The sequence below is a fragment of the Eumetopias jubatus genome, unplaced genomic scaffold (genome assembly GCF_037043125.1).
Source record: "Eumetopias jubatus isolate StellerSeaLion01/CBP00866 unplaced genomic scaffold, mEumJub1_p1.0 scaffold_3, whole genome shotgun sequence".
Classification (NCBI taxonomy): domain Eukaryota; kingdom Metazoa; phylum Chordata; class Mammalia; order Carnivora; family Otariidae; genus Eumetopias; species Eumetopias jubatus.
In genome coordinates this window covers 118,174,528-118,188,970 of record NW_028274809.1, presented here as the reverse complement: position 1 = coordinate 118,188,970, position 14,443 = coordinate 118,174,528, and the positions used below count along the sequence as shown (strand labels likewise).

At 42.8% G+C, this 14,443-nt stretch overlaps 1 protein-coding gene across 3 annotated transcripts in view; it reads left to right on the top strand.

The window, feature by feature from the left end:
- SPATA13 (spermatogenesis associated 13) overlaps positions 1 to 14,443 on the top strand; it is a 150,931-nt gene that overhangs the window by 109,297 nt on the left and 27,191 nt on the right. Inside the window, exon 1 of one of the 3 annotated variants that reach the window (XM_028104864.2) lies at positions 9,555 to 9,675. The exons of the other annotated variants lie outside the window; for them this stretch is intronic. Within the exon in view, the coding sequence (XP_027960665.1) occupies positions 9,621 to 9,675 (55 nt within the window). The 5' untranslated portion in view covers positions 9,555 to 9,620. Of the gene's footprint in view, positions 1 to 9,554; positions 9,676 to 14,443 lie in introns of those variants that run through there. 3 annotated transcript variants of the gene reach the window in all.

Here is a 14,443-nt window from a genome sequence, read left to right as displayed (position 1 = left end):
TGTTACTGAACCAATGTGGGTCTGCTCCTTGGCGAGAAATAGACTGACTACAGCAAGTGGAGTAGCCTCACAAGGTTATCTTTATTTATAGTAAGTAAGGAGAACACAGGATAATTTCCAAAGCCATGCCTCCCCACACGGGTAAGCAGGCTCCTTCTCTTGGAGTTTGGGATGAATATTCAAAGGGGAGACCTCATCCTTGCGTGTAATGGACAGGCATAAAGTTACACATGCGGACTCGGAAAACATGCCCGTACCTATATTGTATGTTATGCTAATGAAGCTTATGCCTCTCCCAGAGCAGGAATTTTAAGATAATGAAGCTGAGGTAACTGTGGGGCACTTTCATCTTCACAGAGTAGTCCTCCTTCGGCCCGGGGAAGGTCATCCTCCAAATGTTTCTTTTCCTGTTCCAGCAATTAGTTAGCTAGTTTCTAAAAGATAAAATTGATAGGCACAGGCTTCTAGGAGTTTACTGGGCTCAGGGAGTCTTGCAGGTGACAATGTGAAGGGTGAATAGAAGTTAGATTAGGTTTGTTGTTAGGGGAAGGTATATTCCAGGCAGAGGGAGCAGCATATGCAAAGGGTGGAAGCCAGAGAAAGGAGGGCACATTTGGGAAACTGAGGTTAGGGACGCCCAACAGAAACTTTCTTACCCCGTTTGCAGGCCTCTCAGATTCAGGGTGTCCTGCACATGCTGACTGATGCCTGCTGCATGCTGAGTGTGTAGGCTACTCATTCGGTACTGCTTGAGTTGTATCCCTACCAGGAGTCAAGGGCATGCCTCCAAAACCATTTATGGCAGCTGTACTTATTATTATAATTATAGATCTTACTTAGATATACAAACAAATGAAATGTAAGACTGAAGAGACAACTGTGAAAACTAAGCTGAATACTTTGTAGAGATTCAATAAAGGTGAATTGCCAAAAAAATTTCTGTCCAATTAGATGAGAATTGATAGCTGTAAAAAAGAAAAAACCAAGAATCTTTACTCAGAATGCTTCACAAGTGTTTCTGGTTATTATTGTACTTGAAAGAAACCAGAACTGGAAATCACAGTTGACACATTCTGGTGTGACCTAGGCAAGAAAGAATGCAGAGTTCCAGTCAGATGATCATACCCAAAGACCTCTGGTCCTTTGTGATAACAAAGATGAACCCGTTGCACTTTTATATGTTTTAAGTTAAGATGTTTATGGCATAAATGCAGGTGTGATGTTTTTGACTTAGGGCTTTCAGGCAGCCCGACTGCACCTATGGGAGAACCCCTTCAGTGGGTCTCCTGGATATAGCAGGAGGAGGTGAGGGAAGGATTGGAGTGTCAATTGAGAGATGAGTCTAGACCAGAGATCAGAGGTAAGGAGTCTGCCCATTCCAGGCTTCCAGGTGAGGGGATTAGATTAGCCCAGGGGGCAACTAGGAGCCATAGTAGGGTTTTAAGTGGAGTGAGGTGATAAGATTTGCATTTTAGAGACATGGCTGGCTAGATTGTGTCCTTCCTGGAGACAGGAGAGTCTGTTGGTAAATCAAGTGGACAGAGCCCTGATCTAAGAACATGACCATAAGTCGAGGTGCCTGGGTGGTGCGGTCTGTTAAGCCTCTGACTCTTGGTTTCGGCGCAGGTCATGATCTCAGGGTCCTGAGATCAAGCCTTGTGTTGGGCTCTGCGCTTAAGGCTTAAGACTCTCTCTCCCTCTGTCCCTCCCCGCCTGCATGCTCATGCTTGCGCGTGCTCTCTCTCTCTCAAAATAAATAATCTTTAAAAAGAGAGAAGAGAACACATGACCATAGTCCTGGAGAAATGAAAACTTGGAGGTCAAGCCAGTTGGAGGTTTTGGGTGCTGAAACCCAGGTGCCCGGGTAATGGGGAGCATAGGAGGAAAGCACGAGTGGGAGACGTTTCCATTCCAGGCGTGTTGAATTGGGGGCCCAGGTGGGACGCCAAGTGAAGATGTTCTCACTGTGCCCTGCATCATGATAGTCTGCTGTTGGGGAGGAAGACCCAGGACAGAAGACTTGAAAGTCCTCAGCAAATGGATGGTTGTTCTTAAGGCTATTGGAAGCAGTGTTATCCTCTAGGGTGTGTATGAAAAATTACAAGAGGATCAGGAACATTTGGGGACCAGTAAAGGAAAACAAAAGCCACAAAGAAGATAGGAAAGGAATGGCCAGACTGGTAAGTGGTTTCCCAGATGTCAGAGGAAGCCCGGCTTCAGGGACAGAGTGGTTAGCAGTGTCGGATATAGCCAGAGTGAAGTTGGGCATTCTGAAAGATACACATTGGATTTGCAGCAATGAGTAGGACAGTGTTGGCCTTGGTTGGCAAAGCAGCTTGAGTTCACTGGGAGGGCAGAGCCAGAGTGCAGCAGGAGGGTGGCTGCAAGGCCGTGGCGGAAGTCAGGACCTTAAGTTTTAGGACAGAGGTGTTTTATCAATTTTGTTTCTCATTTCCCTTAAATGTTAGGGCTCATTAAAAAACTTTTGTCTTGCTACCTTATTAAAAAATTATTTTGGCTTTACACTATCTGGAAGCTCATTGATACAGATGGGTCTGTGTTTATTTTTACTAAATGTTCTTGAAAGAAATAGTAATATGAGGTATGCATCAGAAAGTTCCATTCCTTGATTTAGGGTTATGAAATAATACCCCAACATTAAGGAGGTGGAGGAAATTTTCAAAAGAGTTTATGCCATTTTAACTCTTGATTTTTTAATTAAATGAGTTGTAAGAAATTACTGAAGCAATTTTTTTGAGAAGTCATGTGATGAAGTTAATAAATTTATTAAAACACTTCAGACTTATTCTTTTACCTGGTCAAAACAAAGAAAATACGTTTTTTCCCTTTGCCTTAATTTGCTGTTATTGATCCTATTTCTCATTTGTTATTCTAATTACTGTTATGAAAGTTAATTTTCTCATTGACAGATCTTTGGGTCAAAAAACAGAATTGAATCCTAATCCTGTCGACTAGCTATATGACCTTAACCTCAGAGTCTTAATGTCCTCCTTTTGTAAAAGGAAGTATTAATGTTCTCTACCCCACAGATGTGTGAGAACAACGTGGTGCACAGTAAATATGTAGCAAATATTAGCTGTCATTCCTGCAAAGAACCAGAGGGATGTATTCGTTACACAGGGGACAAGTAGTGAGGACCAGTGGGCCATGTTTACCGCCAGAGTTCTGAGTTACTTATTTAACTGCACTAACCAGCAGTTTAACCTTAGACAAGTCACTTAATCCAATGAGTAAAGCCCTAGAGCGCTAGAAGTCTTTATGGAACAATATTCTGTTTAATTATTATCCAAATATAGGTTAAGCAAATTTAAAATGCATACACTCGGGTTATTAGCAAAAGAAAAAACTAGAAAGAATTTTTTTCTGTTGATTCTCTTGACCCAAGATTTTAGGCATTATCTAAGGATGTTCCAAAGTATCACTCAGAGACTACACCAAGTTTTTTGTTAAAGCAAAAGAGAAAAAGAAACACAAAGCAAGTGTTAAGGCATATGTGATGCCTTGAAGTTATTATAACCACGCCATTAAACCTTTTTGTCTGATCTCTTATTGTTTGGATTATCTCTTTCTGCGCCTGCTTTTCAAAAGTTTTCTTTCAATAATGAATCAGAGAGAAAATACAAAATCAGATCTTGTTTGCTTAGCACCTACTGAGAGTGATAGTAACAGTTCTTGGGAAAGCAGATTTGAAGAATTGGCGATAGTGAGTTTTGGTTGTCAGGTGTGGACGTCATGAGTCTGGTCTAGTTCTCTTCTCTCCATCCCGCTTTTATACTCTATTACCAAGGGACACTGGGCATTGCTTGTATTTATTTGTGAAACAGGATGACTCAGTTCACTTGTCTTTAGGCACGTACTTGCAGGAAAAATGTTTTCCTGCTTGCTAACACTGAGCACATTAAAAATCTCTCTCTTCTGACCATGCTGTGAGACAGTGTGGATTCCACAGTCAGAGGAATTTAGAAATTATTCCGTATACAGGAACAAGTATTACAAACATGGACATCAATGCCTTGAACCGTAGTGCCTGCAAGTTTTAGAGATGCTGTTAGCTCCAATAGGAGTTTTATCCGTGCTGGTATTTCATGCCTTAATCACTGCCTATAATCAGGATTTTTTAAAAAGGAACTTAATGTTTTAGTCTGTCTCAGAAAAATAACAAAGTTTTTCACCTTTTCCCAGCAAACTCTTGAAATTGTTATCGACTTAATAGTTCAAACATTCTCAGTTCTAAAACTTGGATTTGTTCAAATCTTTCTAGGATTAAAAAAAAAAGTAAAAAGTCTTTAAAAAATATCCTGTGTCCAATACAAGTTTCAGAAATTGGATTTTAAAAGTAGAAGAAAGAATATTACAAGTCACAGAAGGAGAGCCAAGCGATCTAAACATGTCGCAAACAACCACACAGTGCCTGTACTGTCCATGCTGTTGTTCTCAAAGCTGAATCCAGCAAGGCTTGAAACTACTCAGACCTTCTTCCTCCCTCAGTTAAGCAAGATTTCGGTTTTAAGTAGTGTGGCTGGCATTGAGACCGGATCAGGCTGACATGGAAGCCCAGATTGCTTCCTTTCTACCCCCTGTCTTGCAGGTGCTATACAAAACACAAAATGAATTTTTTTTTATGTGTACAGAAGTATACCTTGTGTCAGCTTTTAAGACCATGCCCTAATAATTGCCTTTAATTAAAACAAAAGAAGAAAGGGAAATTCATCCAGTACCTATTTTGCTCTTGTTGTTTGAAACCTGCTCAGTCTTGAGGATGCAAAGACAAATACATAAATACAAAACAGACATGAAATACATACTAGGTCCAGAAGGATGAAAACAAAAACAATGTTGTTTACAGAAGATGGGAGAAGCAGAGGTCTTAAAATGAAGACTTGACTTTTCTTTTAAAGGGCAATTTTTATTTGTTTCTGAATTAGTCTAAACATTGTGATAAACAGTGCCCAGGATCAGTGTCTTTTTTGGAGAGGTTGGGGCATGCAGTAGGGGCACATGGGAAGGTTTTTAAGCCACTGAGAAAAATTTCCATCGTCTTGTGTGTTTGAGTCTGCGTTACCACAGATTGAAAAGCAGTAGCTTTGAAAACAGAAAGAGAGGCACATTTACATCCTCTGCATCGTCAAGTGTGCACTGGGTGGTTCTCACCCAGCAGCTTCTTATAACTTGGGCTCCACTTCCTGTGTGCTCTATGTGTTGGGGTCCTCCCCTTCTGTGGTGAGGAGCCCAGCTGCTGAAGGATGTTTCAGTAAGACGTCAGTTGAGCCTGCCTTAGCCATACATGAGCAGGCAGCATATACAAGTTTCAGAAATTGGTTATATTTTCTTATATTTCTCTGGAAAATAGTGTAACTGGTCTGTAGATGAATAATATGTCTTGTTTATTGTGATTAAATCCATTCAGAATAAAGGGATCCCTCTGGATACTCAAGTTATTTGTGCTAGTGGACAAGGGAGCATTGGTTTGAATAACTGATAGCAAATGTAGCAAATTAGTTCCTGTTAAGGAGTCCCCCATTCCAGCTTTAGGAACTGCGGCCCCATATCAGCAATGGAGAAGAGCAAGTGAATGTACACAGAACACATGCTGCAGGGACGCCTGGGTGGCTCGGTCGGTTAAGCATCTGCTTTCAGCTCAGGTCATGATCCTGGGGTCCTGGGATCGAGCCCCGCATCAGCAGGGAGTCTGCTTCTCCCTCTCCATCTGCCTCTCCCCCTGCTTGTGCTCTCTCTTTCAAATACATAAATAAAACCTTAAGAAAAAAAAAAAAGAATGCATTCTGCGTTACTTGTGATTCTGGGCAGTCGTTGCTCACATGGGAGTTTGTACTGTAGCTCAGTCCAGCCAGATGTAGGGAGTTCCTCCGTTCATGGTGACGTGCTACCTGTCCTTGAGCCCATTTTCTAAAACTGACAGTATTGTCGTGCCAAAGAATAGTGTAACTCTGTCCTCTGGGGCCTTCTCCTATCTTGTGCCTGTTCTGTAGCTCTTGGTGATGGGGCCATATCTAAACCTAGGGGGGACATAAAATTGCCAGGATATTCCTAGGCTAAGGACACCTCTCTGTCATGCAGGAAAGGTTGCTGCTTTCAGCAGCAGCAGGGAAACTTTGAGCAGAAAACCGATGCTGGTAATCTTTCTGCACAAAGCAGAAGGTGGTCGTATAAGAAAATCTATACCATACTGTATTTAAAAGAAGAAGATCTCAGAAATTCAGAGCTAAATGGAACTTTAAACGACCACCTAGTCAATCTCAAGAAACAGTCCTGGAGAAGTAGAGATGACCACTGGTTTGAGTTTGAGGTATTACTACTAACTTACCCCAATTGTTTTATGGCATTTCCTTTCCATATAGGTGTGTGTAAATATGCATGGGTCTTAGGACCACTTTGCCGAAAATCACCTTAATTTCTATATCTATATAAGAAAAATCATGATACCATTCCATGTGTTTTCAACTTTTACTTTATTTTCACAGATTTCTAAATATTTGATAATAGGGTATAATTTGAATTTCTCTCCTCCCCTGTGGGACGGATCACTTACTTCTTTCAGGGTTGCCAGTAATCAATGTTCGTAATTCCCACTCCTGACCGTGTAATGTAGTGGTGTCTTATCCAAGGAGAATAGATTAATGTGTGTGTTGGGGTGGGGGTGGAGTTTAAGACTTTTTTCAACTATGCTTAAGATCTTTGCTGTAGTATTCTTATTGATCTTGTAAATAGGCTTTAATCACTAAAAAAATTTTTAAGCTGAAAGTCAAACCTCTGTATTATTTCTTCCAAAAATATCTTAGAAGGGTTATTGGGTCAGTATCCTTCGTTAAGATGCCTCATTTAAACACAGTTTTTGTTTACTTTTTTCCTTCTTTTTATCTTTGTTTTGTTTTGGCTGTGCAGTAAAGTAAGTTTACTTAGTAAATGCCTTTGATTTAAGATCCTAAATTCCCAAGGATCTTAGTGTAGTGCCTTGACCCTATCTCTGGATTTGGAAGAAGTCCTTGGGATATAAGAGCTATCCTGTGTACCAGCTGCCAGTGAAAAGTGAAAGTGAGCAAACAAACCCTTAGGACAATACCAAGGAAATGTGGCAAAGTGATCTTTTTCTTTTTGACATCTTGCAGTTTTAACCAACCAAGCAAACAGACGAACCCCAAATTTAAGAAAATGAAAACACTCTAGATTTTATTTGCCTCCTACTGGAATTTAAACTTAGAAGGGATACCCATCAGAATTAATTCCAACTTTTCACTGGTCAGTATCTCAGCATTTCACCTCTTTAACTAAAACCACATCTATCCATTTATTCCATGGTCTTCATTAGTTTCTGAATTGATTTTTTTTTTTAAAGATTTTATTTATTTATTAGAGGGAGAATGAGAGAGAGAGCATGAGAGGGGGGAGGGTCAGAGGGAGAAGCAGACTCCCCGCCGAGCAGGGACCCCGATGCGGGACTCGATCCAGGGACTCCAGGATCATGACCTGAGCCGAAGGCAGTCGGCCAACCAACTGAGCCACCCAGGTGCCCCTCTGAATTGATTTTTAAAAGGCACACTAGCATTCACGATACTGCCTCAGAGTAAGGAGTTTCTTGAATTGACTAGAACAATACTTCTCAAACCTGAATGTGTATTTGAATGCCCAGACCTTGTTAAAATGCAGGTTCTGGTACATACGTGATTGGGGACCCAGAGTCTTCACTGCTAACCACCTGCCGGGTCATGCCAGTGCTATGGGTCTGTGGACCACACCCTGAGTAGCCAGACCCTAGCACACTTCCTTTGGGAGTAGTAATATGTGTTACTATTAAAAGAGAGTTTTGTGACCCAATAAGGTTGGGAAATTCTATGTTATAAACAATGTTACACAGCTGTCATTTGGATTTACGGGAGCCTGTGGCTACTAATGTATCCTTGTGCATTTCCTAGAGGTAGACTTTTTCCATGGACCTACCATGCAACTAGTATTCCCTGTGACATATATATAGGAAACTTCACCTTACAGAGTCTGTTCTGAAAAACAATTTCAAGGAGTCTTTTGAATCCATAATTTAATTTAGTACCACCTTTTTAAAGAAGCGATAGGCCCCTTTTGAATGAGCGATTTTACTAATCATTTAAAAAATCTGACTCTCTTAAATCATGTTGAAAAATACTTGGAAAGGGAGAATTTGAAGCTGATCTGGTGTTGTGAGTGTGATTTTGTGTGTGTGTGTGTGTGTGTGTGTTTTCACTGCATTTCATCTCTGTTATGGATTATTAAAGCTGTGAGTTCTCGAGAAAACCTTCTTTAGCTGGATTTAAGGGTGGGATGCATCAAGTCAGTAGAAACAGCCACAATACTTAAGAATAGTCTACAATATAGCACATAGTCAACATGGGTGGTATATTAATCATGCAGTTTTGCCTAGTGAGTTCATGCTGTGAATTTTGTGGGAACTAGCACCTTTTTATGGACCTTGGGTCTTTTGAAGTTGAGATAGCATGATTGGTGACGTTTATTAATCTCTAATGAAGTGCCGGTATTGTTCTAAATACTTTTTAATACGTTCTCAATAACCCTCAGAGGATTATTGGTGCCCCAGTCATACCCATTCTACAGACCAGAAACTGAGATCCCTAGAGACTTAGAAACTTTTCCTAATGTAGTTTGGTAGAGCAGATCTTGAGCCCAGGTGGTCTGAGTCCCATCAGTGTAAAACATGCATTTACTAATTGGTACTGTTACTGTTTTAAACACCGTTTATTGACAGATGACCATGTGATCACTACTTTGCATATATTATATCTCATTCATAAAGTTAAAAAGGCAACGTCTTCCTGTCATGAGGAAATTGAAGGAAGCGTAGTTTGTTAAATGATTGTTGTTTCACAATATAAAAGAAAGACTTGCTCATCGCACATAACTTGGAAAATAGTGAAGAGTATGGGAGAAATAAATGACCTGTATGTCATCTAGAGAGATGCTGTAAGAAACAGCAATTCTCTTCATTATAGACGATATACACTTTATAATAGTGTGAAAGATATGCATATTACTTTCACATAGTAGACTGTACACATACATACATCTATATTTTTTGAACAAAATCCTTCCTTTAAGGTGATTTCATAAATTTACAGTTAACATAACTCAAATTTTTGTCATGAAATCCTAACTCCATTTTTGAACTTAGTGACCTCTCTGCTTTTTCCCCCGTGAAATAGATACCTTTTTAAAAGCTCTCTGAAAGTCTAACTCAGCCTTTGGGATTGTAATTAAAAGCAGCAAACGTATCTCTCCCACCTTTGGTGAAGGCTCTTGACCACACCTGATACGCTGGTGAGTGTGTTTGGGTCTGGTATGCGGAGGCTTTGCTTGAGTTTAGAGTTTCCTCCCTGACGTCCCTGGGACGTCTGGAGCCACCAACCCTAGCAGCTCTGAGCAGTGAGCGAGCTGTCAGCCTCCAAGCAGGCTCTGGCCGGGAGTGCACACAGCGTCAAAGCCGTGAATAAGCGATTTCTGCAGTTTCCGTAGCTGAGAGCCTGTGTGATTCTCTGTGATGCTCAGTCACACCCCAGTCCTGCTCTGAATGTGGCTGTTTTTCAAAGAGAAGGATGGTAGCTAGAGGGGAAATAGCAAGATTTTGGAGTCTGGAAAGCCTTCACATGGGTATGTGTGCACAGAATGAATTATTATATTGAGGCAATGTTGCTAATTCCACTCTGTTTCCTTCCAAGTTACGCTGCTTTCTCTTTGCTGCTTCTTGTCAGTTTAAGTGTGTCTGTGAAAGCTCATTCATCCTAGTGCAGCGTCCTGAGGGTACTTTTAGTTGTGGATACAGTAAATCAAGGAAATTGGCTTTGTTTATGGTATAACTGTTAGTGTGAAATGGAACATAAGAAGCAAGCATCCTGTATGAGTTATGGATCTGGTTTTTATTGTGCTGGTGTTTGCTTCTGTTACATGAAATTCTTTTATACAAGAGTTTATTGTTGGGCTGTATATAAAAATGTTCCTTGCTAATTTGGGGTATGTAAGGCTCTCATTTGATTTCTGAAAAAGACTGTTTACTGTTTTCAAAAGTGTATTGCCCCGTATTTGGTTACTGCACTGTTCTCCCTCTTACTTTTCAGTATTTTTGTGAGTGTTGTCAACTAAGGTAGTTCCTATTTAAATGTGAAGGAAATGTGGTGCTCTCACCTTAAAAAGTTATAGATTGTGATCCGTGTATTCTTTAAAAGGAATAAGAAAAAATACTTCACAGGAAGAATTTTAGCCAACTGCTACAATGTGGATACAGTAGGATGCTTTTTTAAAAGTCTTGTCTGTTTTTGCCTTAAGTCAATGCCAGTAACTCAGACTGAAATGAATGAGAATTGCAGCTGACAGCTTGAAGGCCTCCTTGGGCCTTATTGGGGCAATACAGTTTAGAGTTTGTGCTTCTTCCTTGTTTTAATTGGTTTTCTGTGTTGGCTGAGAGCAGACAGGGATGTGGTTAATGGCTTCTGTGTCTGGCAGATTGAAAAAACAAGACCAGCGCGTACACCCGTTTCACTAAAAAGTTGCCCACTGATAACTGCATTCAGAGCACAGACTTGCCTACCAGGTGCTGTGCTTGTCCACTTCAGTAACTGGGTACCATGATCCTGTTGTCTGCTGCGGACCAGATGAGGCTGGAATGCAGAACAGGGGGTGCTGGCTGCCCCACTCGTCCTGAGCACCAGTGGGTGGATCTGTGTGTTTATTACAGCCGAGCCAGCCACGCCAGCGTGTGGGAGAGCAGAGGTGGCCAGGCGGGCAGTGAGGGAGCCCCCCGTTGTCCTGCTCCTCTCAGCATTCCTCCACTCCCTGGGCAAGATTCCCAGTCTCTCTTCCCACACTCTTGCAAAGGCCGAGGGAAGGCCTGACCTAGCCTCTGGCTGTGAGTGGAATGCTCTCGATGTAGCTAAAGAAAAAGGCGCAGCATGGCAGAATCTTCTGTGCAAGGCTTTGCGCTCGGCTCCACCCCCACCCCGTGTTGCATGAGGGCTCCCCTGCTCCTGCCCTGCCGCCGAAGGTGGCTCTGTTCCTTCGATGAGCCTGGCTGGAAAGAAAAGGAAGGAATTCTCTTTAACTGGGAAGGCTGGTTCTGTAGGAATCTTCTCTTTTCCGGCTCTGAATGTTTACTGGCTCAGTGTGTTCCAAAGACTTTTTCATATACTTGCTGTACTAAGCGCATATATATATATATATATAAAATGGAAATGACAGCAAACACTGTATTTAGTCAACTTTAAATGATATGCCAGCATAAGATAAAGTACTGAGTTTGCTAAATTCTGGGTTCTATTTTATTTGAGCACCCTGATTGTGCGGCGGGGCAGAGGAGGGGTTGGGGGACCCTGAGGGACAGTCTGATGGCCCTTCTCTCAGGAGGAAGCTCCAGCCAGGGACAGGCAGGGGGAGGGTGGGCCCTGGGCTGTGGTCCCTGTGAGCTAAGTGAGGGCAGGACTGAGGCAGGTGCGTAGGATTGCTTTGGAGCGAGACAGACCTGGGTTTGAATTCCATCCCCACCACCTGGGAGCAGTTACTTAACCTCTTTGAGCCACAATTTCCTCCTCTATAAACGGACAGTAATAATTCCAAGATGCTTACAAGGCTTGACCAAGATGATTTATATTAAGTGTTTAGTGCGGTGCCTGGCACACACTAAAAGTTCATTCTGGGGATGTGGTGAAACCAGATAGGTTCTTGCTCAGGATTTGTGCCGCCAGCCAAGAAGCAACCATCAGGAGCTGCGAGGGGGTGGTGAGACCCAGCCCAGAGAGCCGTCGGGGGGTAGCCAAGTGGGGGAGAGGAGCCCAGGACAGATCCACAGGTGGCAGCATGGTGGACTGGGGAGCCATAGTCAGAACCAGAAACCCAAGGAAGAGCAGCAGCTTGCTAAGAGAATGCCAAGGGACAAGCCAAAGGTAAAACCTGAGGGTTCATGGCAAGACACTGAGAAACCGAGAGCCTAAATCCCATGTCTGAATCGGAGACGGGACAGAGGGCAAGCTTCCAGAGCGGGAGGAAGCTGAGGTCTCTCCATCTGCTGTGCTCCCAGGGGAGTGTGGAGCTCCAGGAGACCTCGGGGGTGTTGTCTTGGAGATATGAAACCCTGGTATCTGAGGGCTCTGAATACCCATTTGACATATGAGCACAAGCAGACTCTTTTCTAAATGATATAGAATATATGTATATGACCCAACTCTAGGGCAAGTTGTGGCCTTAAATTGAGAAGAGGGAAGATGATTCTTAGGTAGTTTAAAACAAAACTCATTAAACCATTTGTAGAAACAAAATCCACTGTTGGGGATTTGGTGTAAATGGAGCCCAGTTGTGATGTAAATTATTCGCATCACCAACCACTCCAGGCAGCAGAAGTCAGCAGTGGCCCTAAGTTGAATCCAGATGGAAAGCTATATACTGGGAGAATTATTTTCAAAAGACCCAGAGACACTATGAAAGGTTATCAGTGAAGGCTAGCATGTCCATTTCTAGGACCCTTTTTGATCCTATTGTCAATACGTTTAAAAGGCTCAAAAATACTATTTGTGGGAAATGGTTTGCAAGTCTTGTAGGCATAATAGTGACTTTCGTGACGGTAACATTTTAAATTCTAGATATGAAAGCTAATCATTCAAGCCTTCCACCCAATCAAGTGACTGTGACTAGTAAGCATGTTTCTTTTCCCTAAAAACTTCTTTTCCCTGGGAGAGGGGTGGGGGCAGATATAAAGAGATAGGTACATGAACAGTTAACCAGAATATTGTAGTTAAACAGCTAAAGTAGAGTAATATAAGTGTAATGAATATTTTAAAGGTGGTAAGCCTTACCATGCTTCTGGAACATCAGAGACAGAGATTGTTGCTGCAGGGGGTCAGGGAATAACAGGGAAGAGAGCCATAAAGTCATGGAGCCCATCACCAAGAAGTGGGAGCCAAGCTGCCTCAAAGTCGACGAGGCAGAATTTGATCGGCTCTTTGGATGAGAATGTTGCTCCATGTGGAGAGGTTAGCATGGACAAGGGGATTTTGTCCTTTTTGTTAATATAGGGAACGTTCAGTGGTACAAAGTAGCTAAAGCAGAGGTTTTCACCAATGAGATCAGGGTACGTTGCCCTCCAGATTGTCGCACGGACAGGCCACAGAACCCATCCATCCTAGAACAAATCCGTGCGTGTGGTTTGTGTAATTTTGGCCTTCAAGTCCCAGGGTTCCCACAGTTAGCCAGGCATCAGAATCACTTGGCATGCTTTTGAAAATCAGTTCTCAGCAAACATCCCACTCTCCCTGAGCACTTGGTTCTGTGGTCCAGCGTAGGGCAGGAATCTTTATTCTAAACATTCCCCAAGTGATTGGGAGCCATCCCCATTGGATGCATAGGAGCCACTGAAGAGGAAGGAGTGTCTTGTGTTTTGACACTGAAGCCAGCCCCCTGGAACTGGGTTCGTCCCCTCTGTGTGTGTGTCTCCATGGCTCAAGAGTGGCTCTGGGTGGTCGGGGTTTCGGCTTCTGCCGCGGTGGCTCTGTGAGAGCTACTCACACCCTGAGCCCAAGCTGGTGGCCTGCCTCCCTCTCCTGAGTTTTCTATTTCCGGTTTGAAGATGGGAAGCGAGACAGGCTTATCTTGAACTTGAGGAAGTCTGAGTGACCAGCAGGAGGTTTTCTAAAATATATGTTTTGAACAGATTATTCTAAGTGTAGGAATTCCCCTGCAATCAGCCAGGTTTGGTGAGGGGAAGTCCCCCCAGAGGAGCTGCCCCGGCGGCAGGAGGAGGGCTGCTCGGTAGGTGGTCCGTGTTGGGGTGAGGCACATCATGACAACGGCTGACATCCGGTGACCTTCACGTCAAGTGGCTGATGGTGAAGCCCGCTGTGTTCGTTCTTACCTTCCTTTTATGTAACAAAACACTTCCACATGCACCCTGTCACTGGCCCTCCCCACGGACGCCTGAGACACATAAGAGACACACCATTTTTCTCCATTGCAAATGAGAAAGCAAAGACCCAGGGAGCTCAGGGTCTTTTTCTGCGTGGCCTTGCTGGGACCCACACCAAGGTCTCTAGACTCCCAGACCCGTGCTTTTGAAATTCCATCACTCTGCTCAAAAGCCCTTAAATATGCAGAAAGAAGCCAAACGGGAAATAGATGGGTTGTGTGTCCTGAGAAAAGCTCCCACCAGGACATGTTTTCTGTGTGCGTAAATCGGACTCCTATAGGAAGTCCTTACCCTTTGGCACATGTTATAAAACAAAATTTTCCATTGTTGGTGATGTTTGATATTTCCTGTCATAAAAATTCACCTTTGGAGTCTGTGGCCAGGTTTCATCCCTTTACCAATGCAAAATACAAGCCCAGACAGAAGAATGTCTGTTGCTTCCCTGAGGAATGTTTCCCTTAGGAATGTGGAAGC